This window comes from Anomaloglossus baeobatrachus, chromosome 5, assembly GCF_048569485.1.
Source record: "Anomaloglossus baeobatrachus isolate aAnoBae1 chromosome 5, aAnoBae1.hap1, whole genome shotgun sequence".
In the NCBI taxonomy this organism is placed as follows: domain Eukaryota; kingdom Metazoa; phylum Chordata; class Amphibia; order Anura; family Aromobatidae; genus Anomaloglossus; species Anomaloglossus baeobatrachus.
This window is the reverse complement of record NC_134357.1, coordinates 544,667,401-544,690,997: the sequence shown is the minus strand read 5'-3', so window position 1 is coordinate 544,690,997 and position 23,597 is coordinate 544,667,401. Positions and strand designations below refer to the sequence as shown.

Genomic DNA, 23,597 nt, shown 5'->3' with positions numbered 1-23,597 from the left:
GTGCGGCTCTGCAGGAGGAGGTATGTGGAGATTCCCCATTACTGGGGCAGGGGGCATTAATTCCTTCAGCTCTGACACTTTCTTGGGGTTTTTCTCTCGCTGATTTCTATGAATCAGGCTAGTTGCACACTTGCATTGTTTTGACGCAAACTGAATCCGTCACTAATGTAGTACAGTTAATTTATTTACATTTGAAGCGCGTTACTATGGCGCGTGTGTGTGTGTTATGCAGTACCCGCTTGTGTCCACATGATGTCGCGCTTCCACTGTAAATAAATGAACTGTACTGTATTTGTAACGGAACCCGAATCCGTCAAAATAGCGCAAATGTGAAACGGCCCTCATGAGGTTTTTGTTCCTTTTCCTCTGATAGATACAGACGCCCCAACTATGAGAGGCCGGAAGTGAGGAAACCCGTCTGCCCTCAGTCCTCGGCCCCTTTTCTTCCCTCGGTCCTCGGCCCCTTTTCTGCCCTCGGTCCTCGGCCCCTTTCCTGCCCTCGGTCCTCGGCCCCTTTCCTGCCCTCGGTCCTCGGCCCCTTTCCTGCCCTCGGTCCTCGGCCCCTTTCTGCCCTCAGTCCTCGGCCCTTTTCTTGCCCCCACAAATGAAGGTTCTTAGTACAACCGTTGGTCAATTCCTGTATACCCATCACCGCGGCAAGGTGACCTTTCTTTGATGGGACCCTAGCCTAGTGTCATGCCTCTCCTGGACTAAAATTCTATAACTATATGGGCAGATACGATCTGGCATTTATTAAAATGGCCCTGTGTCTGATGGACAGAGAGCACAGTCAGAATAGCAGGCTGTCTACAGCTCCAATATTTACTGCCAAAAACCCCCCCCTGCATCTCCAAATAAAACATAGTGTGACTGTGAACAGGTGCCAGCTGCTACAACTACAGGAAACACAAAAGGATACAGCAGCACTCCTTAGTTTAGGAGAGGCCATGAGAATAGGATAGGGTCCCATCAAATAAAGGTCACCTTGCCGCAGTTGATGGGCATGCAAGAATTGGCCAATTGTTGCCCCAAGACCTTAATTTTTCTCACCAGTTAGCATTAATGTAGTTTAAAGTTCTATGTTTGCGTATGTCTTGGCGCCTACAAAATGCTGCTGTATCCTTTTTCTGTTTTTGTGTAGTTATAGTAGCTGGCACCTGTTCACACTTGCTAGGTTTTATTTTTATTATTATTTTTATTTGGAGATGCAGGGGTTTTTTTCCGCAGTAAATATTAGAGGTGTAGACAGCCTGCTATTCTGACTATGCTCTCTGTACATCAGACCCCAGGTCATTTTAATAAATGCTAGATCGTATCTGCCCATATAGTTATAGAATTTTGGTCCAGTAGAGGCATGACACTAGGATACGGTCCCATCAAAGAAAGGTCACCTTGCTGCGGTGATGGTCATACAAGATTTGACTCATTTTTGCGCTAAAAACCTTCATTTTTCTAAGTATATTTTATATAGCATTTATGCAGTTTAAATGTCATATATTCTATGTTTGCTTATGTCTTGGCGCCTACAGAGTGGTGTTGCATCTTTTTGTTTGTGTTACATGGTATTTACTCAATCAGTTCCCCGTGATATGAGCAGTTTCAGCAACCTTTAGTCTAATGTGTATGGGATCCTTAAGAGGGACCTTTAATAGAATGTTGTAAAATAATAAAAATACCATCGTGCTCGGTCCTCACCAGTCTCTGTATTTCCTGGTTTGTGCCAATGAACTGGTGGTTCCTACAGCCAATCAGTTGCCGGATCAGTGGCCGACATAGCTATTGATTGGGAACATGGAGGAGATATCTTAGCAATTCAACTTATATTCCAGCCTTTTACGAGAGAATACATCATCTACACGCTCTGTCTCCTGATATGTTTCCTTCATTATCCCCAGTAATTGTATTATTACACCGCATTCTTTCTGATGTTACATCGTCATCTTCGCCCCATTCAGGTCCTTACAATATCGAATCCTCTCAGTGGAGATCTTCTTTATAAGAGAATTCTCCTGATTGCCCCGTGAAGGATGTATCTGGACAGGGACAAGATGGTGGAGAGGATATTACACCTCACCCTAGAGATCCTCTTCCGGCTTACTGGAGAGGTGAGAGATTCTGATGACGTCACATTACATCATTCTTATCTATGGGAATAACAGATGGACAGAACTGGAGAGGTGAGGACTCTGAAAATGTTTGTAGTGAGATTTATTACTGTGTCTCTCCATAACCAGGATTACACAGTAGTGAAGAAGACCTCTAGTGAGCGCTGTCAGGCCCCTATGTCTGAGGGATGGGGAAGACCCCTGAGCCCAATAACGGGGCCTCCACCTCATCCCCCGATACATGAGGACATCAATGACCAGAATATCCTAGAACTCACCTACAAGATGATTGAGCTGCTGACTGGAGAGGTGACACTGCTGGGAATGCTGGGACATTATACAGTAACGCTATGAAGGGATCGGGGGGTGACGGTATCATTGTATGTGTCAGGTTCCTATAAGGTGTGAGGACGTTGCCATCTATTTCTCCATGGAGGAGTGGGAGTATTTAGAAGGACACAAAGATCTGTACAAGGACGTCATGATGGAGGTTCCCCAGCCCCTCACATCACCAGGTAATAGACAGGACTAAATACACACGGCCTATAATTATCTGTATGTAAGGAATGAATTCAGTCCCTGTATGTGTCTCCTCCAGTTCTATCCAGTAAGAGGACCTCACTAGAGAGATGTCCCCGTCCTCTTCTCCCACAGGACTGTAAACAAGAAGATCTCGATGTTCCTCAGGATCATCAGGTAGATGGAGAGAAGGTGTCATGAAATCTCCCTATGATGTGTAGACGGCTGTGAAGGTCTTGTGTTTAGTCTTGTTTTACCACCAGTATTTCCGAATTTTTCAGACAATAAGACGCACTTTTTTCCCCCAAATGTTGGGGGTGATTCTTATTGTCTGAATGTGGCTGCGGGGAATGAGGGTGCTGCGGTGGAGCGGGTCATCGGTGGCATGAACAGGCTGTACCAGCCTGCCATGACCACGTGGGCCCGCTCATTTCATATGCACTCCCATCCTCCCGCCCATCATCCCTCAGCGCTGAAGCCAGCGCATAGTAAAGTACCGGCAGCATGATAACCCCTGGCAACTACAGCCTGGAGTGATCATATGCGGCTGTATTCACTGCTCCCCGCGCATCATCATCGGCGCTGGGCGCAGTGAATAAGTATAAGTATACTCACCCGCCACTGTTCCCCTGCAGCATCGCAATCTCCTCCTGTCTGCCGGCCAGCCGATCTGTGTAGAGAGCAGTGAGCACAGCGATGACATCATCCCTGTGCACAGCACTAGTCTCCACACAAGTCAGCGGACAGGCAGACAGGAGGACGAGCGATACTGCAGACACTGGTGACGGCTCCAGACTCCAGCGGCGCTGCTGCCGGCACTGACAGGAGGAGGAGCGATGCTGCATGGAGCGAGGAAAGGTGAGCATAAACGTTTATTTTTTTTTATGCCACAGGATACAGGCCATATACCAGGATGGGGGTATATAGCAGGATGCGGCCATATACCAGGATGGATGGGGGTATATAGCAGGATAGATTGGGGTATGTAGCAGGATGGTTGAGGGTATATAGCAGGATGGATGAGGGTATATAGCAGGATGGATGGAGGTGTATAGCAGGATGGATGGGGGTATATAGCAGGATAAGGGCATATACCAGGATGGCGCTATGTAGCAGGATGGAGGCTATACCATGATGGCAGTATATAGCAGGATGGGAATATATACCATGATGGCGGTATATAACAGGATGGGAATATATAGCATGATGGAGGTATATAGCAGGATGGGAATATATACCAGGATGGGGTACATGTATACAAGGATGGGGATTATATTCAAGGCAGGAGGATCATTAGGGTACCTTAGTAGAGAATTTGGGGACATTATCCCTATAACAGTGTCAGCAGCAGATCCTCGCCCCATAACAGTTTGTCATGACCACATTTTTTGCTTAAAATTTTATTTTCCTCCTCTAAAACCAGGGTGCGTCTTATGGTCTGGTGCATCTTATAGTCCGAAAAATACGGTATCTGTTTTATACTTGTGTAATGAGAGTGGTGGAGATGGCAGGATTAGAGCTGACCATAGATGGGACTTCTCCATCTGTCTGTGACTTTTACAATATTTGTTTCAGGCTGAAGATCTGACCCATATTAATACAACAGAGACATATGTGAGGGGTGATGAGCGGAGTAAAGAGGAGATTCCTACATATGGCTACCCAGGTGAGTAGTAACCACTAAATGCAGAGAAGTCACAGATTCTTCTCAGACTCCGGCTGAAGTTGGAGAAAGGAAATTACAGAACAGGGAACCTTATGTGCAATTCCAAAATGTTTTTTTTTTCTTTTATTTACCATGTTTACTATATGGTAAAACTAACCTGTTATTATGATTCCCCAGGTCAGTCCAAGTTTGTAGATATTTTATAATTTAATAGATCTTTCATTTCTGAACTAGGCAATACCAAACATGTATATACACTACTCAAAAAAATAAAGGGAACACTTAAATAGCACAATGTAACTCCAAGTCAGTAACACTTATGTGAAATCAACCTGTCCAGTTATGAAGCAATACTGATTGTGTATCAATGTTTCCTGTAAATGGAAGAGACAACAGGTAGACATGATCGGCAATTAGCAAGACAACCCCTATAAAGGAGTGATTCTGCAGGTAGTGACCACAGACCATTTCTCTGTTCTCATCCTTTTTGGCTGTTGTTTTGGTCACTTTTGCATTTTGTCATTGCTCTCGCCCTAGAGGTAGCATGAGGGGGTGTCTACAACCCACAGAATTTGCTCAGGTAGTGCAGCTCATCCAGGATAGCAGATTAATGTGAGCTGTGGCAAGAAGGTTAGCTGTGTCTGTTAACATAGTGTCCAGAGCATGGAGCAGATACCAGGAGATGTGGAGAGGGCCGTAGGAGGGCAGCAACCCAGCAGAAGGACCACTACCTCTACCTTTGTGTAAAGAGGAACAGGAGGAGCAGCGGGTTGCCTCAAACGCATACAATCATCACATGTCCAATTCATGGTCTAGCGATTTCCAAAGGCAACATCTGGCAATGCAGTAGTTAATAGCCAATTAGGGAACATCAATCATAAAGCATCACTGTAGTCATTGAAAGGGGTCAGATTACAAGGGCTACTACGAGGGATGTATACGGAAATCTCATTGAAATGATTGATGTTCCCTAACTGGCTATTACCTACTGCATTGCCAGATGTTGACTTTGGAAATCGCCAGACCATGAATTGGACATGTGGTGATTATATGCTTTTGAGGCAACCCGCTGTATCATACCCTTAGAGTCACTATTTGATGTAGAGTGGTCTCTTGTGAGGTGAAACGGGATGTACCCTGGACAAACAGCACTATCCTTTGAGGGCCAAGAACTAATATAAGACTAACCGCAAGACTAACCATATGTTACCCCTGCTTCAGTCCATTGAATTTGTATTATAATTATTAATTTTTGTCACACATTGGACCACCTGCAACTAATTTGTTATTGATTTTCGGCAAAGTTGGAGGATACTGCATGTTGAAAAAGTGATTGGTATTATGCACCATGTTATGTTCAATTTATTCTACAAACGACACCTGAGGAACCTCCCATTGTGAGGAGAAACGCGTCGGGTCAGGGGTACATGTGTTATTAGATGAGCGACCCTATGGTTTATGGTGTAATAAGCAGCTATGACATCTATTAACCCTAGAACACATACCTGGGGCCTCGCAGGCCTGCTAGGTTACTTGTGTTCTATGGTAGATTTCTATGGTTGCGCGTTCTAGGGTTAATACCCTTTTTTATTATCTGAGGATATAGACTTTCGATGTCCCTTAGATCAATAACTATAGGACTATTGACTACCGGACGGATTAGGGGTTGTCCCGACTGCTATACTCACATTTCGGGGAAACTATCTCCTTCTCTGTTAGAGGTCCCCCTTAATAGTCATATCTAATGATTGATATTTGCCTTCTCTAGAGTCACAAACTTAGGGATAATGCTGATAATATATCTCAATCATATGTGATATCTTCTTGGAAGGGGGTTTTATATTGTCTTTTGTGTCTTTAGCACATTTACCTGAGTGTAGAATTTGTTTTTGAAGTGTTCTGTAAGCTTTGTCTTACTTTTAGTGATATAGAATAAACATTTATATAATGTAATGTGGTACTTATACTATGTTCGCAGACAATTTTGTCTGTCGTTTTGTTTGTTTTCAATAATGTTTTATTACATGAAGAAAGTGTATTTAAAGGGGTGGTTCACCCATATTTTTTATTGTCTAGTTCGATATTATATTGAGAAACAATGTTTCTCTCAAATACCTTGTGTTGGCAATAGTGCCTTTTGAGAGGCGCTATTGCAGACCGCTGTTCCCACTCCAGTGACGTCACCGTCAAGTGCCGCACACGTCACATCCGTGCAGCCGGCTGCATTCTTCCAGACTCACTGAGCTGTGGGCGGTGTTTCAGCGCTTGTAACAGCCCTTCTGCTCCCTGCTCCCTCCTTCCTCACAGCACAGAGCCTTGCGTCTCTTGCTTGCAGCGTTCTGCTGTGAGGGAGCAGGGAGCAGACGGGCTGTTACAAGCAGTGAAACACTGCCCACAGCTCTGTGAGTCTGGAAGAATGCAGCCGGCTGCACGGATGTGACGTATGCAGCACTTGATGGGTGACGTCACTGGAACGGGAACAGCGGTCTGCAATAGCGCCTCTCAAAGGCACGATTGCCAACACAAGGTATTTGAGAGAAACATTGTTTCTCAATATAATATCGAACTAGACAATAAAAAATATGGGTGAACCACCCTTTTAACAATATTCATGAATTATGAATTGGCTTCAAACTTTCAATACATATAGCTCATATCCTATAAATGTTTATAACTTTATTTTAAATGGGGAAAAGGAAAAGATGGGAGGGATGAGAGGGGTAAGAATATTTTATTAGGGGAGAAACCAGGGGGAAAATAAGGTAAGGGGGTATTAGGGAAGGAGTTTATGGAAACATTCCTGCTTATTTAGTTTGTGTAAAATATTGTTATGATCACTTATTAATATTAAACAATTGTTTAAAATACAGAATATAACTCTTAACCCTATAAGGCCTATAAATGAAAAGAAGAGAAAACAGAAAAGAAAGAAAGGGGAATCAGCAAGGGGAAGAGGGGGAATTAAAATTCAAATCTTAGATTAAAATAGCATTGGAGAAAGGTTGCCTTTAAATCAAGAAAATCTTATTGTGTCACTGAGACATGGACTCTAGCGTTTGTGGTAGGAGGAAAATGTATTATTTATGATTGCATGTGTTTTTTCATACTTATGATGGGTGGATAGTATGTTAACGATTTCATTAATATTTGGGCATTCTTTCATTTTCCATTTTGCTGCTATTACATTTTTACTAATTAAGAAGCGGTGGGTGACGATGGGAACATGGGATGGATCAATGTTTTCAGTTCCAAGATACAACAGGGCCATATGTGAAGAAATGGAGATATTCGATTTTGTAATTCGGTTCAGCAATATAAAAACTTCAGACCATAAAGTTTTAACCATTGGGCATTTCCAGAAAATATGGATTATATCGCCTATTTGGTTACACCCCCTCCAGCAGAGAGGAGACACGTTTTTGTTGAATTTGCTTATTCTTGAGGGGGAGTAGTACCAATGGCTCAGGAGTTTATAGTAGGATTCGTGCAGTGTAGCACACATGTTTGAGTTATAAGTCGCTTTTAGGGCTTTTTCCCATTCCCTTTCAGAAAATTGTTGCTTTAAACTATGTTCCCATTTAATCATATAGTCCCATTTTTTGAAAACTAATATCTTCGTTGAAGTTGTAAATGCTCCTAGTGCTCCATATTTGCTTATTATCGATGTTACTGTATAACATACTAACAATTTCTGGAATTGGATGTTTGAAGGCTAGTAGGTTTTTTATGGTGGATCGTAAGGCAATTATTATCCTTTAGTCATTGTCTGAGATATTATATTTTATCTTGATATCCAAGAAGGGGATAAAGTCTATTCCATTATATAAATCTTTTAACTTATTTGGACGATGTTGTCTCCAATTTGGGGGGATATTTTCTCTGGCTATAGAGGCCAGGAATGTAAGAGGAAACTCTTTTATCTGTTCAAATTTAGTAGTGTCCGGTTTATTTTTATTCCCCTTAAAGCTTTTCCAGATCGCGATTGTACAGTACAGGGTGGGGTGTACAGGGAGAGGAAGGTTAGTATTTTGCAAATGGCGTAAAATAAGATGGCCTAGAGATGCATAGTTATTATAATCTAGTTCCAGGTCCATCCATGCGTGAGATCAGTTGTTCTGAATCCAGTATATGCTTTGTCTAATTATGTTTGTTTTGTAATATTTAATATATTTTGTTAAACTGTAACCTCCTCTTTTTTTGTGCTTCATTAAAATATGTCTAGCAATCCGCGGCCTCTTGTAGTTCCAGACATAGCATTTCAAGATAGTTTGTAATTTTCTCAAGTAATAGGAGGGGATTAAGAGGGGAATGCATCTAAAATAATATAACATCTTTGGTAATATCATTTTGAATGCGTTAACTCTTCCCAACCAAGTGATTTCATGTTTTTGTAAATTAGTTGCTTCTTTTTGGACTTTATCAATTAAATCTTTGATGTTTTTGTCTATCAGGGATTGGAAATTATTTGTAATTTTATTGTAATGATGATTGATTTTTTATGTTGCTAATGCACCGATTGTTTAGAAAAAAGGGAAGAATTTAATATTTTTCAGCATTTAGTATATAATATGAATTTTTGGTGAATACTTCCAATGTGTTTTGTAGTTCCATTAAGGAGTTTATCGGGTCAGAGAGTGAGAATTATGTCATCAGCGAATAACCCTAATTTGTGGTGGCGAGCTCTGGTTTGAATTACTTTAATTGCTGGGTTGGATCTAATATATTCTGCCAGGGGTTCCATAGCTAGTATAAATAGTAAAGGGGATAAGGGACATCCCTGACGGGTTCCATTTGATATTTTGAAGGGACTGGAAAGGTGGTTATTTGAGTACATTTTTGCTGTGGGGTTGGAGTATAGGGCCAGGATGGTATCGATAATTTGTTGGTTGAAGCCAAATTTGAGGAGGGTTAATTTTAGATACATCCAATTGATTCTGTCGAAGGCTTTTTCTGCATCAAGAGATATAATCAGGGATGGTATCTTTTTTTTCATTTATATGAAAAATAAAATTTAAGATTTTTCTTGTACCATCTGGTGCCTGCCTTCCTTCTATAAATCCCACCTGGTCGTTGTTTACTATTCCCGGCAAAATAGTTTTTCATCTTTCGGCAATCAATTTCGCGTATATTTTAACGTCTGAATTTATAAGCGAGATTGGTCTGTAATGATTTACAGAATCCAAATCTCCTTTGGGCTTTGGCAAGACAGAAATCGTTGTTTCGAGCATTTTGTCAGGAAATTTGCCCATTTTTCAGTTCTATCCTAAGATCTAAAATTTCTTTATGAATGGTAGGGGAATCAATATGGGATCCTTGCAACTTACTTTCTTTTTTGCTTATTTCTGTCTGTAGATTATATATATTTTCTCTTTTGTTTTATTTTTTGGATAGCCCCCATTTTGATGAAATTATACCTCATTACTGCCTTGTGAGCATTCCAGATTGTTTTTGGGCAGATTTCTTCGGTTGTATTTTCTTTAAAATATAGTTTTATTAGTTTTTTAATTTGGGGTTTATAACTTAGAGACTTAATCAAAAAGGGGTTACATTCCCATAAAAAAGTATTTTGAGGGGAAGGTCCCAGGGTCACTTCACACAGGACAGGGGATTGGTTCTAGGGTTATTTCTATTTTCCTAAATTTGGTGATAGAGAGGGAATTAGTTAATATTAGATCTATGCGTGAAAAAGAATTGTGGGAGTCTGAGTAACAAGTACCGTATTTTTCATTTTATAAGACGCACCGGATTATAAGACGCACCCCAAATGTAGAGATAAAAAAAAGGTAAAAAAAACCCAAAATGGAGTCAGTCTTATACTCCGGTGTTGTCTTACCAGAGGGGGGCAGCAGTGGTGATGAAGCGGGTCACAGGAGGCAGAGGCTGTGCTGGCAGCGGCAGTCAGTGGTGGCATCGGTAGGTCAGTAGTGACAGACGCGGTGTCGGCTCAGTGGTAGCAGCGGCGGTGACGGCTCAGTGGTGGCAGCAGCGGGTCAGTAGTGACAGATGCGGTGTCGGCTCAGTGGTAGCAGCGGCGGTGTCGGCTCAGTAGTGGCAGCGGCGGTGACTGCTCAGTGGTGGTAGCATCCGTGACACCTCAGTGGTGGCAGTAGCGGCGACGGCTCAGTGGTGGAGCAGGCCGGTGCGGTGTGTCCCAGTGTGTCCGCGGTCCTGGTTCAAGTGATGGTGCCCAGATCGGCGCATGCACAGATGGAGCTCTCATCCAAGGGCTCCACCTGTGCACGCGCTGACTCCCGGAGCGGCACGTGCGTAGATGGAGATCTCATCCAAGAGCTCAATGTGCGCATGCACTGACACCCGGTGCCATCATTTGAAACCGGGACACACTGGGACACCCGCCGCACAGACACCGCAGTCCGCACAGCCGCATGCACAGGGTGGCAGCCAGCATGCAGCCCGCCTGCCCACCCACCCGCACAGAGAAGCAGCTGGCTATCGGGACAGAGAGGCAGCTGGCACACAGGCACCCGGTGGCACGCAACCACAGACACCCAGCAGCACGCAGCCACAGGCACCCGGTCGCCCACAGCCACAAGCACCCAGTCGCCCGCAGCCACAAGCACCCGGTCGCCCGCACGCACCCGCCCGCCCGCACAGACAGCCCTACCGGTAGGCTATATTCGGATTTTAAGACAACCCCTCATTTTCCTCCCAAATTTTTGGGAGGAAAAGTGCGTCTTATAATCCGAAAAATACGGTATATTCCCTGGAGGATGTGTTAAGGCACCTAAATATGTCGAGCATTTCCTGACGAATCATCCATTTTTTAAGAGATTGTTTTTTGAGTCAATTAGGTTCCATTGAATTTATGTTATTATCTGGAACCATATTGAAATCACCCACAATTACCAGTCCCCCCACTCTAACCTCTTGTGTTTTTATCTATCACCCGATCTAGAAATCCTATTTGTGCGCTATTTGGGGAGTGGAGGTTAACTAATGTACACAGATTGTTGTTTATTAGGCAAGTTAAGATATGATATCTGCCTATGTCATCTTTGACTTCTGAAAGGAATATAAAATTCAGGCAGTTTTTTTATTATAGTCATGACTCTTTCTTTTTTTTATCATACAAGGCTGAGTAGATATTTGAATAGTTCTTGTGGGAGAAATTTGGGTGATTCATCCTGGTGAATTTTGAGTCTTGAATACAGATAATATCTGCATTAAAGGATTTAATCTCTTTCCAGGTCAGATAACGCTTTGCTGGGGAGTTTAATCCTTTCACATCGTATGACGAGATTTTTGTTGTCATGGCGTTAAACGCACTAATAATAAAGTGGTAAGGGAAGATGGGGAAGAGAATTTGGAAGGATGAAAGATGAATGAGGTATGGGAGAAGGGTAGAGGGCGGGGTAGAGAGTCAGTACTAAGCAAAGGCAGAGAAAAGAGAGAAAAAATAACAAGTAACTATAATTACAACAGAAACCTTTTTATCTTTTGTATATAAGATCTAGTAAAAGCGAAAAAATAAGAAAAAAAACCTTATTTAAAACTAAATTTCCTTAGCAACTAGGGAATACCTTCAATGTAAATAGATATAGCAAGACCAACAGGTTAATAAAGTCTTTTACCCGTAAGTGTACAACAAGAAGTATCAAACACCTATAGAAGATATATAAATTGATTCTTATATGATTCTTTCCAAAAAAGGTGGAAATGGAACCTCAGGTAGGCAATAGTTCGAAAAAAAGAAAGGAGGATAAAATTAAAAATGTTTCCCCCTTTCCGACAATGACTTTTTAATAAAAAAATTAATGAATCTCCAGTATAAGCTTGTTCAGAAATCCTCTCCTATTAGGTTGACTGTGGTGATGTGGATGGTTATATTCCAATAATAGTTTCCTTTGGATACTTTAGGGAGTCCTCTTGAAGATGAGCAACCTAAAAGGAATAATGGAAGGCCTACTGCGTGACCATCCAACATTCCTCTTATAGTCGGTCGACTGTACAAAAGTGGATAATTGTATTCCAACAAATAGGTCCATGGTAGTCAATCAGGATACAGTCATATGAAAAAGTTTGGGCACCCCTATTAATGTTAACCTTTTTTCTATATAACAATTTGGGTTTTTGCAACAGCTATTTCAGTTTCATACATCTAATAACTGATGGACTGAGTAATATTTCTGGATTGAAATGAGGTTTATTGTACTAACAGAAAATGTGCAATCCGCATTTAAACAAAATTTGACGAGTGCAAAAGTATGGGCACCTCAACATAAAAGTGACATTAATATTTTGTAGATCCTCCTTTTGCAAAAATCACAGCCTCTAGTCGCTTCCTGTAGCTTTTAATGAGTTCCTGGATCCTGGATGAAGGTATTTTTGACCATTCCTGTTTACAAAACAATTCCATTTCAGTTAAGCTTGATGGTCGCCGATCATGGACAGCCCGCTTCATTTGTTTGGGTTACCATATTTGAATTAATCCCGAAATCTCTTGGATCTTAAGGAGTTAATCCTAGGACCAGGATTATTTTTTTGGGAGTTTTTTACTCGTATTTAGATTGAATGTTTTCTTCGGAATATATACTGGTTTCACTTTTTGTTTAGGGTCTTTATCCATCTTAATATGTTTTGGTTTACTGCCTCTTTAAATATTGGCTTTATTATATAGATTATTTCGTAACCTTTATGGTATGAGGCAAGGTTGCTTTAATATTTTTATTAAGTCCTCTTAGGCTGCTTTCACACATCCGGTTTTAGCAGTGTGGCTCAATCCGGCTCAAAAACCTATGCAAGGGATGCGGCGAAAAAACGGATCCGTTGCATAAGTTTTTCCCATGCGGCCTGTCCGTTTTTTGACGGATGCAGCTTGATACTGAGCATGCGCAGTGCAAAAAAACGCATCCGGCGTCCGGATGCGGTTTTTGCCGCAGGACGCCGCATCCGGTGTCCATAGACTTGCACTGTAAATCGCGCCGGATCCGACGCGATGCGTTTTTTTTCGCAGCACAAAAAAAACTGCCAGGCAACGTTCCATCCAGCCGCCGCATGGGCTAAATATGCCGTATCCAGCAAAAACCAGACGCAACGCAAGGCCATGCGGCACAATACGGCGCTAATGCAAGTCTATGCGGGAAAAAACGCAACCGGCGGCAAAAAAAAGGTTGCGTTTTTTCTGCAGAGCGCCGTATTGTGCTGCACTGCAAAAACCGGATGTGTGAAAGCAGCCTTACTAGTGTAGGACCTGGATCAGCCTAGCTACGTTGAGTTGAGCTGTCAGATCCAATGTAAAGTGCTTTCCTGGATACCTGCCGCTGTCAGCTATATCAGATCCCCTGACTGCCACATATCATTGGACACCGCAGAGTTTGCAGCATATTGGATAGGAGGCAGGCCCGGACTGACCATAGGGCAATTCTGGCAAATGCCAGATGGGCCGGTCCCTGTAGTGGGCCGGTCCCTGTAGTGGGCCGGTCCCTGTAGTGGGCCGGTCCCTGTAGTGGGCCGGTCCCTGTAGTGGGCCGGTCCCTGTAGTGGGCCGGTCCCTGTAGTGGGCCGCTGTATCTTCAGTCATCGCCGCGCTCCTCAGCAGTGTGTGCATGCCGGGCACACTAACTGCAGCAGGACCAAGAGGCACTGCACTGTGCTGTGACGGCCCTGCTATGGGATAGTGTGCCCGGCATGCACACACTGCTGAGGAGCGTGGCTGTGCCGGTGATCGCAGCTTCCTCCTTCCTATTCAAATGTATTTGTGTCTTTCAGACGTAAATACATTTGAACAGTGCGCCGGGACTGGGCCCCGCCCCCAACGTGCAGCAACGTGATGAGATCAGCACCTTGCTGATGTCATCACAGTGCTGCGGGCGCCACATTGGATGCATCAGGCAGCGGTAAGCGCTCCATGGAGGAGCCGAAGAGACAGGTTTAATTAATGGGGATGAGTGAGGAGGGGCTGAGGACACATAACTTGGAACATATGTGAAGGAACACAGCTTTGTGACAGGCAGAGTGGGAGTACTGTATTCCGAGGGAGGGGAAGAAGCAGGAGTGTGTAGTGATGGGGTAGTGTAATTTGTGTTTGTAGGGGGTGATGGGGGGGGGGTGCATTGTATTATGTCTGGAGAGGGGGTAATGGAGGGTGAATTGTATTGTGTGTGCGTGTGTGGGGAGGGGGTAAATGGGGGGTGCATTGTATTTGTGTGTGGGGGGAGGGGTAATGGGGGGTGCATTGTATTGTGTGTGTTTGGGGGAAGGGGTAATGGGGGTGCATTGTATTGTGTGTTAGTGTGTGGGGGGAGGGGTAATGGAGGGTATATTGTATTGTGAATGGGGGGAGGGGTAATGGAGGGTGCATTGTATTGTGTGTGGGGGGGATTGGTAATGGGGGGCGCATTGTATTGTGTGTGTTTTGTGGGGGGAGGGGTAATGGGGGTGCATTGTATTGTGTGTTAGTGTGTGTGTGTGTGTGTGTGTGTGTGTGTAGGGGTAATGGGGGTGCATTGTATTGTGGGTGGATGGGTAATGCAGGGTTCATTTTATTGTGTGTGTCTGTGTAGGGGTAACGGGGGTGCATTGTATTGTGTGGGGGGGAGAGGAGTAATGGGGTTGCATTGTATTGTGTGTTAGTGTGTGAGGGGAGGGGTAATGGAGGGTGCATTGTATTGTGTGTGTGTATGTGGGGGAAGGGTAATGTGGGTGCATTGTATTGTGTGTTAGTGTGTGGGGGGAGGGGTAATGGAGGGTTCATTTTATTGTGTGTGTGTGTGTGTGTGTGGGGGGGGGTAATAGGGGGGGAATTGTATTGTGTGGGGGGGGAGGGGTAATGGGGGTGCATTGTATTGTGTGTGTGTGTAGGGGTAATGGAGAGTGCATTGTATTGTGTGTGTGTGTGTGTGTGGTGAGGCAGGGGTAATGTGGGGTGCATTATAGTGTGTGTGTGTGTGTGTGTGTGTGTGTGTAGGTGGTGGGATTAGAAAAGAGCAGTTTGCGGGGAATATATAATAAATAATAATAAAGGGGCAATATGGGGAAATATTATGGAGAGAGCCAGTGTGGGGGTATAGTATAAAGAGAGTAGTGTGGAGAGGACATTATGGAGAGAAGCTCTGTATGGGGACATTATGGAAAGAAGCAGCGGGGGGGTATATTAAGGAGAGAGTGTGGGAGGTATTTTGGATAAGGGCAGTGTGGGGGGGATATTTTGTGAAGGAAGCACAGCAATTATTTATTCAGGGGCACAGCATGGAAGATATTTATGGCGCAGTATAATGATACTTTTATTTTTAAAGGTGCTGTGTGGGGAAGTGCTGCTGAAGAATAAAGCGGGAGGTCTGCAGAGATGAGCAGTGGGCACGAAACCTCATCATGGCGTCTGTACTGCGTGGAGACAAAAGGGATGGGAACGACTCAGAAGATGTCACCTATAAAGGTACCTGGATGTAAATGATTATTTGTGATATTGCCTGCGTCTTATCAGTATTGTGGTTCCTGTATGGTCCGCAGTCTGATAACAACAACTCCCAGCATCTCCTTACCATTGTTAAAGACAAGCTGTGAGTTGTAGATTCCGACATCTTCCGAGCCTTCCCATTGATCTGCATTGTAAAATACAGAACATGTTCCGAGTGGAAAACACCAGAAGAATGGAGCGGTCACTTCTTTTAATCACTTGGTGGTTTTAGAAACCTGAAGTGGGTAAAAGATGCAGAAAATCCTGAGCCTGTGCACAGCGAGTAGAGGCAGATGGTCATTCCAGTATTTTTCATAGTAGTGTCCATGGTGGGATCTGCCCCCAAAAATGTCTTGCACATTCCCTTAGTGGTATGTGTCCAAAATGATCACCAGTGACAACAACAGCTTCCCTGATCACCTATCTGTAGAATAGGTCATCAATATTAGTTCAGGGGGAACTGATTGTGTATCCCTGCCCATCAGCTATATGACCGCAGCATTAAGTGGGGAGCAGCATCCTCTTCATTATCTGCGAGACCCAGCTCTGTAGGGAAAATAGCGGCTTCACCAGGTCCTGCTACTTAAAGCAATAAATAGGCCTGAGCTGTAATACTGGACGCAGCCGTGACTACATGTTATATGGTCGCATTACACAATCTACAAGTGCACAAAGATATTACACATTCACCATGCGAAAAGTGGCCCTGTGCACCCCCAAATGCCAGGGCTGAATTTTATATACGGATAAGGCTGCACATCAAACTTAGATAATAGTATAATGCCTCAAGCATATGGACAAATATTGGAATATACAATGAAAAATGCTACTTGCTAATTTGAACATGTCAATAATGAATTGCATACCTGCCATGAATATTAGGAAAAAGGAGATAATATTCATGGCAGGTATGCAATTCATTATTCACATGTTCAAATTAGCAAGTAGCATTTTTCATTGTATATTCCAATATTTGTCCATATGCTTGAGGCATTATACTATTATCTAAGTTTGATGTGCAGCCTTATCCGTATATAGTATGTAATTTTTGGCTTGCACTCATAATATATATATTAGTGCTCACTTCAGTTATCCTATTCAGTTATATGTAGTTTTTTTCTGAATGTGAACACAGCTCCGCCCCTTTCGGCCATGTTTTTTCCATCTCCTATATAAGAAAGTCCTTAGTTACTCCTCTCCACCCATAGCAGTTTTTAATTGCAATGAGATGACACACAGTTAGGGTCACAGAGCTAGGGACCCCAATATAGAGATATGCCTTGACGAGGCCTTGGGGCTCAGTTACATTGATCAATGCGATTGCTAAATATCTCCTTTTTCCTGGCATTATGAATTGCATACCTGCCATGAATATTATCTCCTTTTTCCTAATATTCATGGCAGGTATGCAATTCATTATTCACATGTTCAAATTAGCAAGTAGCATTTTTCATTGTATATTCCAATATTTGTCCATATGCTTGAGGCATTATACTATTATCTAAGTTTGATGTGCAGCCTTATCCGTATATAGTATGTAATTTTTGGCTTGCACTCATAATATATATATTAGTGCTCACTTCAGTTATCCTATTCAGGGCTGAATTTTAGTCCAAGTCCGGTCCTGATAGGAGGCATAGATTTATGCAATTTATTAATGACTTTTACTGATTGTCACACTTGTTCTGATGCTATTTTGTAAACATTGATGAGTGGTAATGTCGCGGGCGGAGGGGACACGCACGCCACGCTCAGGTCCGGGGCTTCTGCTGCTGCTGCTCGGTGGCTCAAGCGGTGGGCCGGATCCGGGGACTCGAGCGGCGCTCCTCGCCCGTGAGTGAAAAGGGGGGTTGGCTTGGTTTGGGGATTTAGTCCGTGACGCCACCCACGGGTTGTGGTGAAGATGCGCACCACCGCTGCTGGTGACGGGGATCCCGGGAGCGATGGTAGGGAGCAGCTGGGGTGTTGTTTTCCCCCTACGTCGGCAGGGATTGGTGGTCCCGGGGCCCGGTGGTGTGATGGGGAGGCTGGGTCAGTGAGGTGCAGTGTTGCAGGGACAGCGCGGCGCAGTGCGGGATGGCACGGGTGTACTCACTCAGCAAATGAGGCACAAAGTCTCCGGTAAACCAAACGGCTGGATGGACGGGTCCCGCAGCCGGCTGCTGTATCTCTCCCTGGACAGGTGATGGTGGCTGTCTCTCCCTGCACCTTTGTGTTCTTGTTTGACTACTGTGGCTTCCCAGCGGTAGTCCGCTCCCCGGTGTATGGGTGCCGGAGGAGCCCGTTGTGCCCGAAGGCGCTGGCCCTTGGGTCTCTAGCCGTTGGCGGTGGCTGTATACCCTCACAGTGCGGACTGTTGCCTTCAATCGGGACTTTTGCTGTTGGGAAACCCCTGGGGTTCCAGTCACATTCGGATTTCACTGTTGTCGGCAGCTCCAAGCCTGGTCGGGGTCCGATGGCCCTGCCTGTGTGTGCTGGCTTCACTTCGCTCCCCGGTTGGTACCGGCGGGCCAACGCCCGACCCCGGTCCTACAGTTCCGCGTTGATCCACCACTCCTGCAGACGGCCACCACCGTCTGCCAACCTTGCTGTCAGTGCCTGGGCCACGAACCCAGACACTTTCAGTGTTTACTCCTCAACCTCCAAAACTGACCTGATCTACTGCTTTTCCCGCCTCCAGGCCTGTGAACTCCTCTGTGGGTGGAGCCAACCGCCTTGGCTCCGCCCCCACCTGGTTTGGACATCAGACCCTGGAGGGAGGCAACAAGGGTTTTGTGTGTGACTAATGTTACTGTCCTAGGGGTGGGGGTGTTTGTGTGTGTTACCTGTGACGACCTGGGTAGTCCAGGGCGCCACAGTAATATATTCTTTATTGATAATAAGAGGCTGCCATCTTTCCAATGTAGCTGTGAGTTTTACTTTCACTTTACTTCAGACCGTTGTTATGGCAACAACGCTTGCTGCAGCTCGAGCTCAGTTCATTACTGAGCCTTTTATTTTTAATAAAATCATTAAATTATGTATGTATTTGAGACAAAAGGTTTTTCAGCTGGTCTTAGGGAAGACTAGGTGTTTCAGTGAGACCAGAGCAGTGCTTTATTAGCGGGTGTGAAGCGGTAAGGAAACCGTGACAATATATCAGTGCAGTGCATTTACACTTACATCACATCACCAACTTTTGTCTTTAACCCCTTCACGACCATGGACGGATATATCCGTCATGGAGCGTGTGCCGTTAAGCCCCGCCCCCTGCGGGTAGGCGGCGGCAGTCTGCACACATATCAGCTGTTTTCAACAGCTGACATGTGTGCCTGCTAGCCGCGGGTGGAATCGCTTCCACCCGCGGCCATTAACCCCTTAAATCTCGCTGCCAAAGTCTGGCAGCAAGATCTATATGTGCGCGGCCATGTTTTTTACTTACCGCCGCCCCCACCGGAAGTCACATGCGTGATCACGTGACTTTCGGTGGTTGCCATCGTAGCACAGGGTCATGTGATGACGCCTGCAGCTATGAAGTTTCACTTTCGTTTTCCCTCGGTCGCGAGCAGAGAGAAACAGAAAGTGACTGAATCTGCTGTTTACAGCTGTATAGCTGTGATCAGCAGATAGATAAGAGCGATCGGATTGCTGATCGCTATAGCCCCCTAGGGGGACTAGTAAAATAAAAAAAAAAGTTTTAAAAAATAAATAAAAAAAAAAAAACCTAAAAGTTCAAATGACCCCCCTTCCCCTTATTGAAAATTAAAGGGGTGGTTCACCCATATTTTTTATTGTCTAGATCGATATTATATTTAGAAACAATATTTCTCTCAAATACCTTGTGTTGTCAATAGTGCCTGTGAGAGGCGCTATTGCAGACCGCTGCTCCCCGTCCAGTGACGTACCCGTCCAATGCTGCCACGTCACATCCGTGCAGCCGGCTACAGTCTTCCAGACTCTGAGCTGTGAGCGGCGTTTCACTGCTGTCACAGCCCATTTGCTCCCCCCTCCTCCTCCCTCCTAGCACAGCACGGCGCGTCTCCTGCTCCCCCCTCCCTCCTCCCTCCTCGCAGAACGCTGCAAGCAAGAGACGTGCTGTGAGGGAGGAGGGAGGAGGAGCAGGGAGCAGATGGGCTCAGAATGTAGCCGGCTGCACGGATGTGACGAGGCAGCATTGGACGGGTACGTCACTGGACGGGGAGCAGCGGTCTGCAATAGCGCCTCTCACAGGCATTATTGACAACACAAGGTATTTGAGAGAAACATTGGTTCTCAATATAATATCGATCTAGACAATAAAAATTATGGGTGAACCACCCCTTTAAAGGGTTAAAAAATAAATAAATATACACATTTGGTATCGCCGCGTTCAGAAATGCCTGATCTATCAAAGTATAAAATTAATTAATCTGATTGGTAAACGGCGTAGTGGCAAAAAAATTCCAAACGCCAAAATTACGTTTTTTGGTCGCCGCAAGTTTTACGCAAAATGCAATAACAGGCGATCAAAACGTAGCATCTGCTCAAAAATAATACCATTAAAAACGACAGCTCGAGACGCAAAAAATAAGCCGTCACTGAGCCATAGATCCAAAAAAAATGAGAACGCTACGTGTTTCGGAAAATGGCGCAAAACGTGCGCCACTTTTATTGGACAAACTTGTGAATTTTTTTTAATCCCTTAGATACAAGTAAACCTATACATGTTTGGTGTCTACAAACTCGCACTATCAATATAGAATAAAGTCTGGCTCACTCAATAAATTGCTGGTGCCTCCGAGAAAAATTTAAATTAGTGGCAAAAGGTAACCCGGGCACACAAGAAAAATGAAAGTCTGAAACAATGGTATTTGAACTTCAGTTCGCTTGTTTTATTGATGCAAAGGACAAAAAATTAAATCTGACGTTTCGGCCTTCACATATAGGCCTTCCTCAGAGATAGTCTATGATACAAATTATAGAGAAGGAAAAGGACACAATTAGTACATATGCAAAGTACATATAGCCTATATGTTTTATGATATGAAAAGCTCATTTGAAGAAATAAACTAGCATCAACAAGCATATAATCACTGATAATAGATTCTCAAAGAAAATTTATACATAAGAAACACAATATCACAATGCTCTGTCACTGAAACGGTATGTACAAGAGAAGGTTTATAACACCTGGGAAGAAGACCACCCTAACTGTGATCAATATAAAAAGACATGGGACATACCTATATGGCTATGAAAGAAAATTTGCATTCGAGTAACTACTCAAAGAGATGGAGACTTCATGATCTACACGACTGCCTAAAATAGACAAGTTAGAGAATACTAGAACCGGCTATAATGAAGAATAAAGGATATAGGTAACATAAGGGACTAGGATACGAGCAGTAATGAGATATAGTTGAACAGAGATGTGCTAGACACAGCAAAGGGGAAATAGTTACCATGAGGCAAGAAAGAGAAAAAGTAAAGGTGATATAGGATGAGAAGAACAAGGGAGAGAGAGAAAGGGGATAAGAAGAAGGACAAGAGAAAGCGGAGGAAGAGTAAAAGAGCAGGGAAAGAAGAAAGAAAAAGCAAAAGGGGAAAGAAAAGGGAGAAAAAGGAAAAGAGAGAGAAGAAAAAGGCACTGTCTTCCACCACTGGGAAAAGAGTGACGAAAATACCTTTGTATACATCAAAGAACCGGTAGGTTGCACACAAGTAATATGAAGATGGCTGACTGGAAGAATCAGTTTATGTAATACTATGGAAGGAAAGAAAAGTTTGCAAAGTATGATAACTTATTATTCAAGTATGAGGGAGTGAGTGTGACTGTTATAGATATGTACATACCTAATCAAATAGTATGTGATAGGAGCAGGGCTGCCACACTGACATGTGCTTTTCCACAAGTGACAGAACGTTAGACTGGTAGCTAATGTGATCTACGGACATGAAAAATAGTTACTATATTAGTACTATTATTGTAAATGAGGGGAGCATATGGCATAGTGAAAATACACATACCCCTTGATCAGACTAGTGCGAAAAATTCCTTTTGTTTTATGGAAAACAGGCCAGTACCCAAAGGGTGTAAGAAGCCTATTGTTATCGTCTGTGGATACATAAAAGTATGGGGATATAAGTCTATCAATGGGATTATAAGCACAAAAACAAACTTGTTATAATAGATAACAAACCTTGATCCTATAAGATAATGGGCCCAGACAGTTCTGAATCAGGGGATAATGTAGCTGGAAAAACGGGATGAATTCCTGAGAGGATAAGGCAGAGAATGAGTTGAAAAGACAGATCATAGCCAGTATGGAAAAAGAGGATCAATCTGTACCTTGTAATGGAGAGACTCCGGTGTGCCAATCAATACCCGTGTGTTCCCTGCGGTGCACATGCTAGCAGGAAGTGAGGTCTATTTAAAGGTGCCTAATTGCTTAGCGAGGGCCACCTGTAGGGGAAATCCTGGACCGGACCGTGAAGCGCCGGAAGCCAAGCGCAGAGAGACCATCTGCGCAAGCGCCCGCAGCGGCCACAGCCGGTCCCATGTGCGTGACTGGTGATGAGACGCACATGTGATCCGGAAGTGAGGTGTTGAACCGCATCCGTGGAGCGCATGGATCACGCATGCGCAGAAGGGCCGACGGGCCGATCGGCGCATGCGTAAGCAGCAGTCACGGAGTGTGAGTGATCAGTGGGAGGAGTGGGCGTGGCGCAAGCGCAGACCGGCCGGAGATGCGGCCGAGACCGCGCACGCGCGGGCACACTAACATCCAGGAGATAATAAGTGGGTGTTGCCGTCAGGAAATTCAGTGCCATGATGAAACCGTGAGTGAACTACAGCGCCTGGAAGATAAAAAGAAACATATAATGATAAATAAGAATCTGTATGGGACACATAAAGATATATATATATATATAAGGATATAAAGGAGTACAATAGAATAATTGATGAAATAGAAGAAAGATTGTTCATAAGAAAAAGAATGATCAGAGAGCTCAAGTAGAAAGTCAAAGTAAAAAGTAGAAAGGGAAAAGTAAAAAGGGAAAAGTAAAAGGATCAGACTAAATGAAAGTATATAAAAGCAAGTGAGATATGAAAAGAATTTTTTAATAAAAAATCTCATATTCGCGATTCAAACCCAACGGCTCTAATGTCTGTAATGTGTAGATCCAGTACGCTTCGCGTTCCTTTAGCCTCTGTATTCTATTACCCCCCCTCCTAGGTGGAGGTACATGTTCCAAAACCTGGTATCGTAACTGTGCCACAGTGTGACCAGCCTGAAGAAGTGAGCGGGAATGGGTAGGAGTGTCTGCTTGCACCTAATTGTTGATTTATGTTTACTAATGCGGTCTCGGATATGCTGGGTCGTCTCCCCAACATATCCGAGACCGCAAGGACATTTTATCAAATAGACCACAAATGTTGAGTCACAAGTGAAGAAGTTTTTAATCGGAAAAATACGTCCAGTTCGGGGGTGAGTGAAGGTGCTGCCTTTTGTGATATTGGAACATTGAATGCAATGTAGGCACGGATAATTGCCTGTCCGGGCTGTTTGTAATGTCATCTGTCGCTTTTGTCGCACCAGAGAACCAATATCGGCCCGTACTAACGTATCCCTCAAATTTTTGGGGCGTTTGTTGCAAAAGAGAGGTCTCCTATTGAATTCAGGAATGTTAGGATAGGCTTGGCCCAAAAGCGACCAATGTTTAAGAATGACATTCTTCACCTTTGCCTGAAAGGGATGATAAGTAGCCACAAAAGTGGCCCTAGGGCCTGGTTGACTAGGCTGTCTAGTGACGGGTTCTGGAGCGGCAACCTGTTGAGGGTAACCCCTCGCAGCAAACTTATCACTCATCTCCGCCCTGCGTCTCTCTCTTAGGTCAGGATCTGACACTATCCGGTCGACTCGTTTGATCT

General features: G+C 44.0%; 1 protein-coding gene across 1 annotated transcript in view; it reads left to right on the top strand.

Moving 5' to 3' along the window:
* Nucleotides 1-1,959: 1,959 nt before the first annotated feature.
* LOC142312949 (uncharacterized) overlaps nucleotides 1,960-23,597 on the top strand; it is a 125,661-nt gene continuing 104,023 nt past the window's right edge. Inside the window, exons 1-5 of the mRNA XM_075351937.1 lie at nucleotides 1,960-2,105; nucleotides 2,235-2,414; nucleotides 2,497-2,620; nucleotides 2,704-2,801; nucleotides 4,200-4,290. Coding sequence (XP_075208052.1) covers nucleotides 2,028-2,105; nucleotides 2,235-2,414; nucleotides 2,497-2,620; nucleotides 2,704-2,801; nucleotides 4,200-4,290 — 571 coding nt within the window. The 5' untranslated portion in view covers nucleotides 1,960-2,027. The remainder of the gene's footprint in view (nucleotides 2,106-2,234; nucleotides 2,415-2,496; nucleotides 2,621-2,703; nucleotides 2,802-4,199; nucleotides 4,291-23,597) is intronic.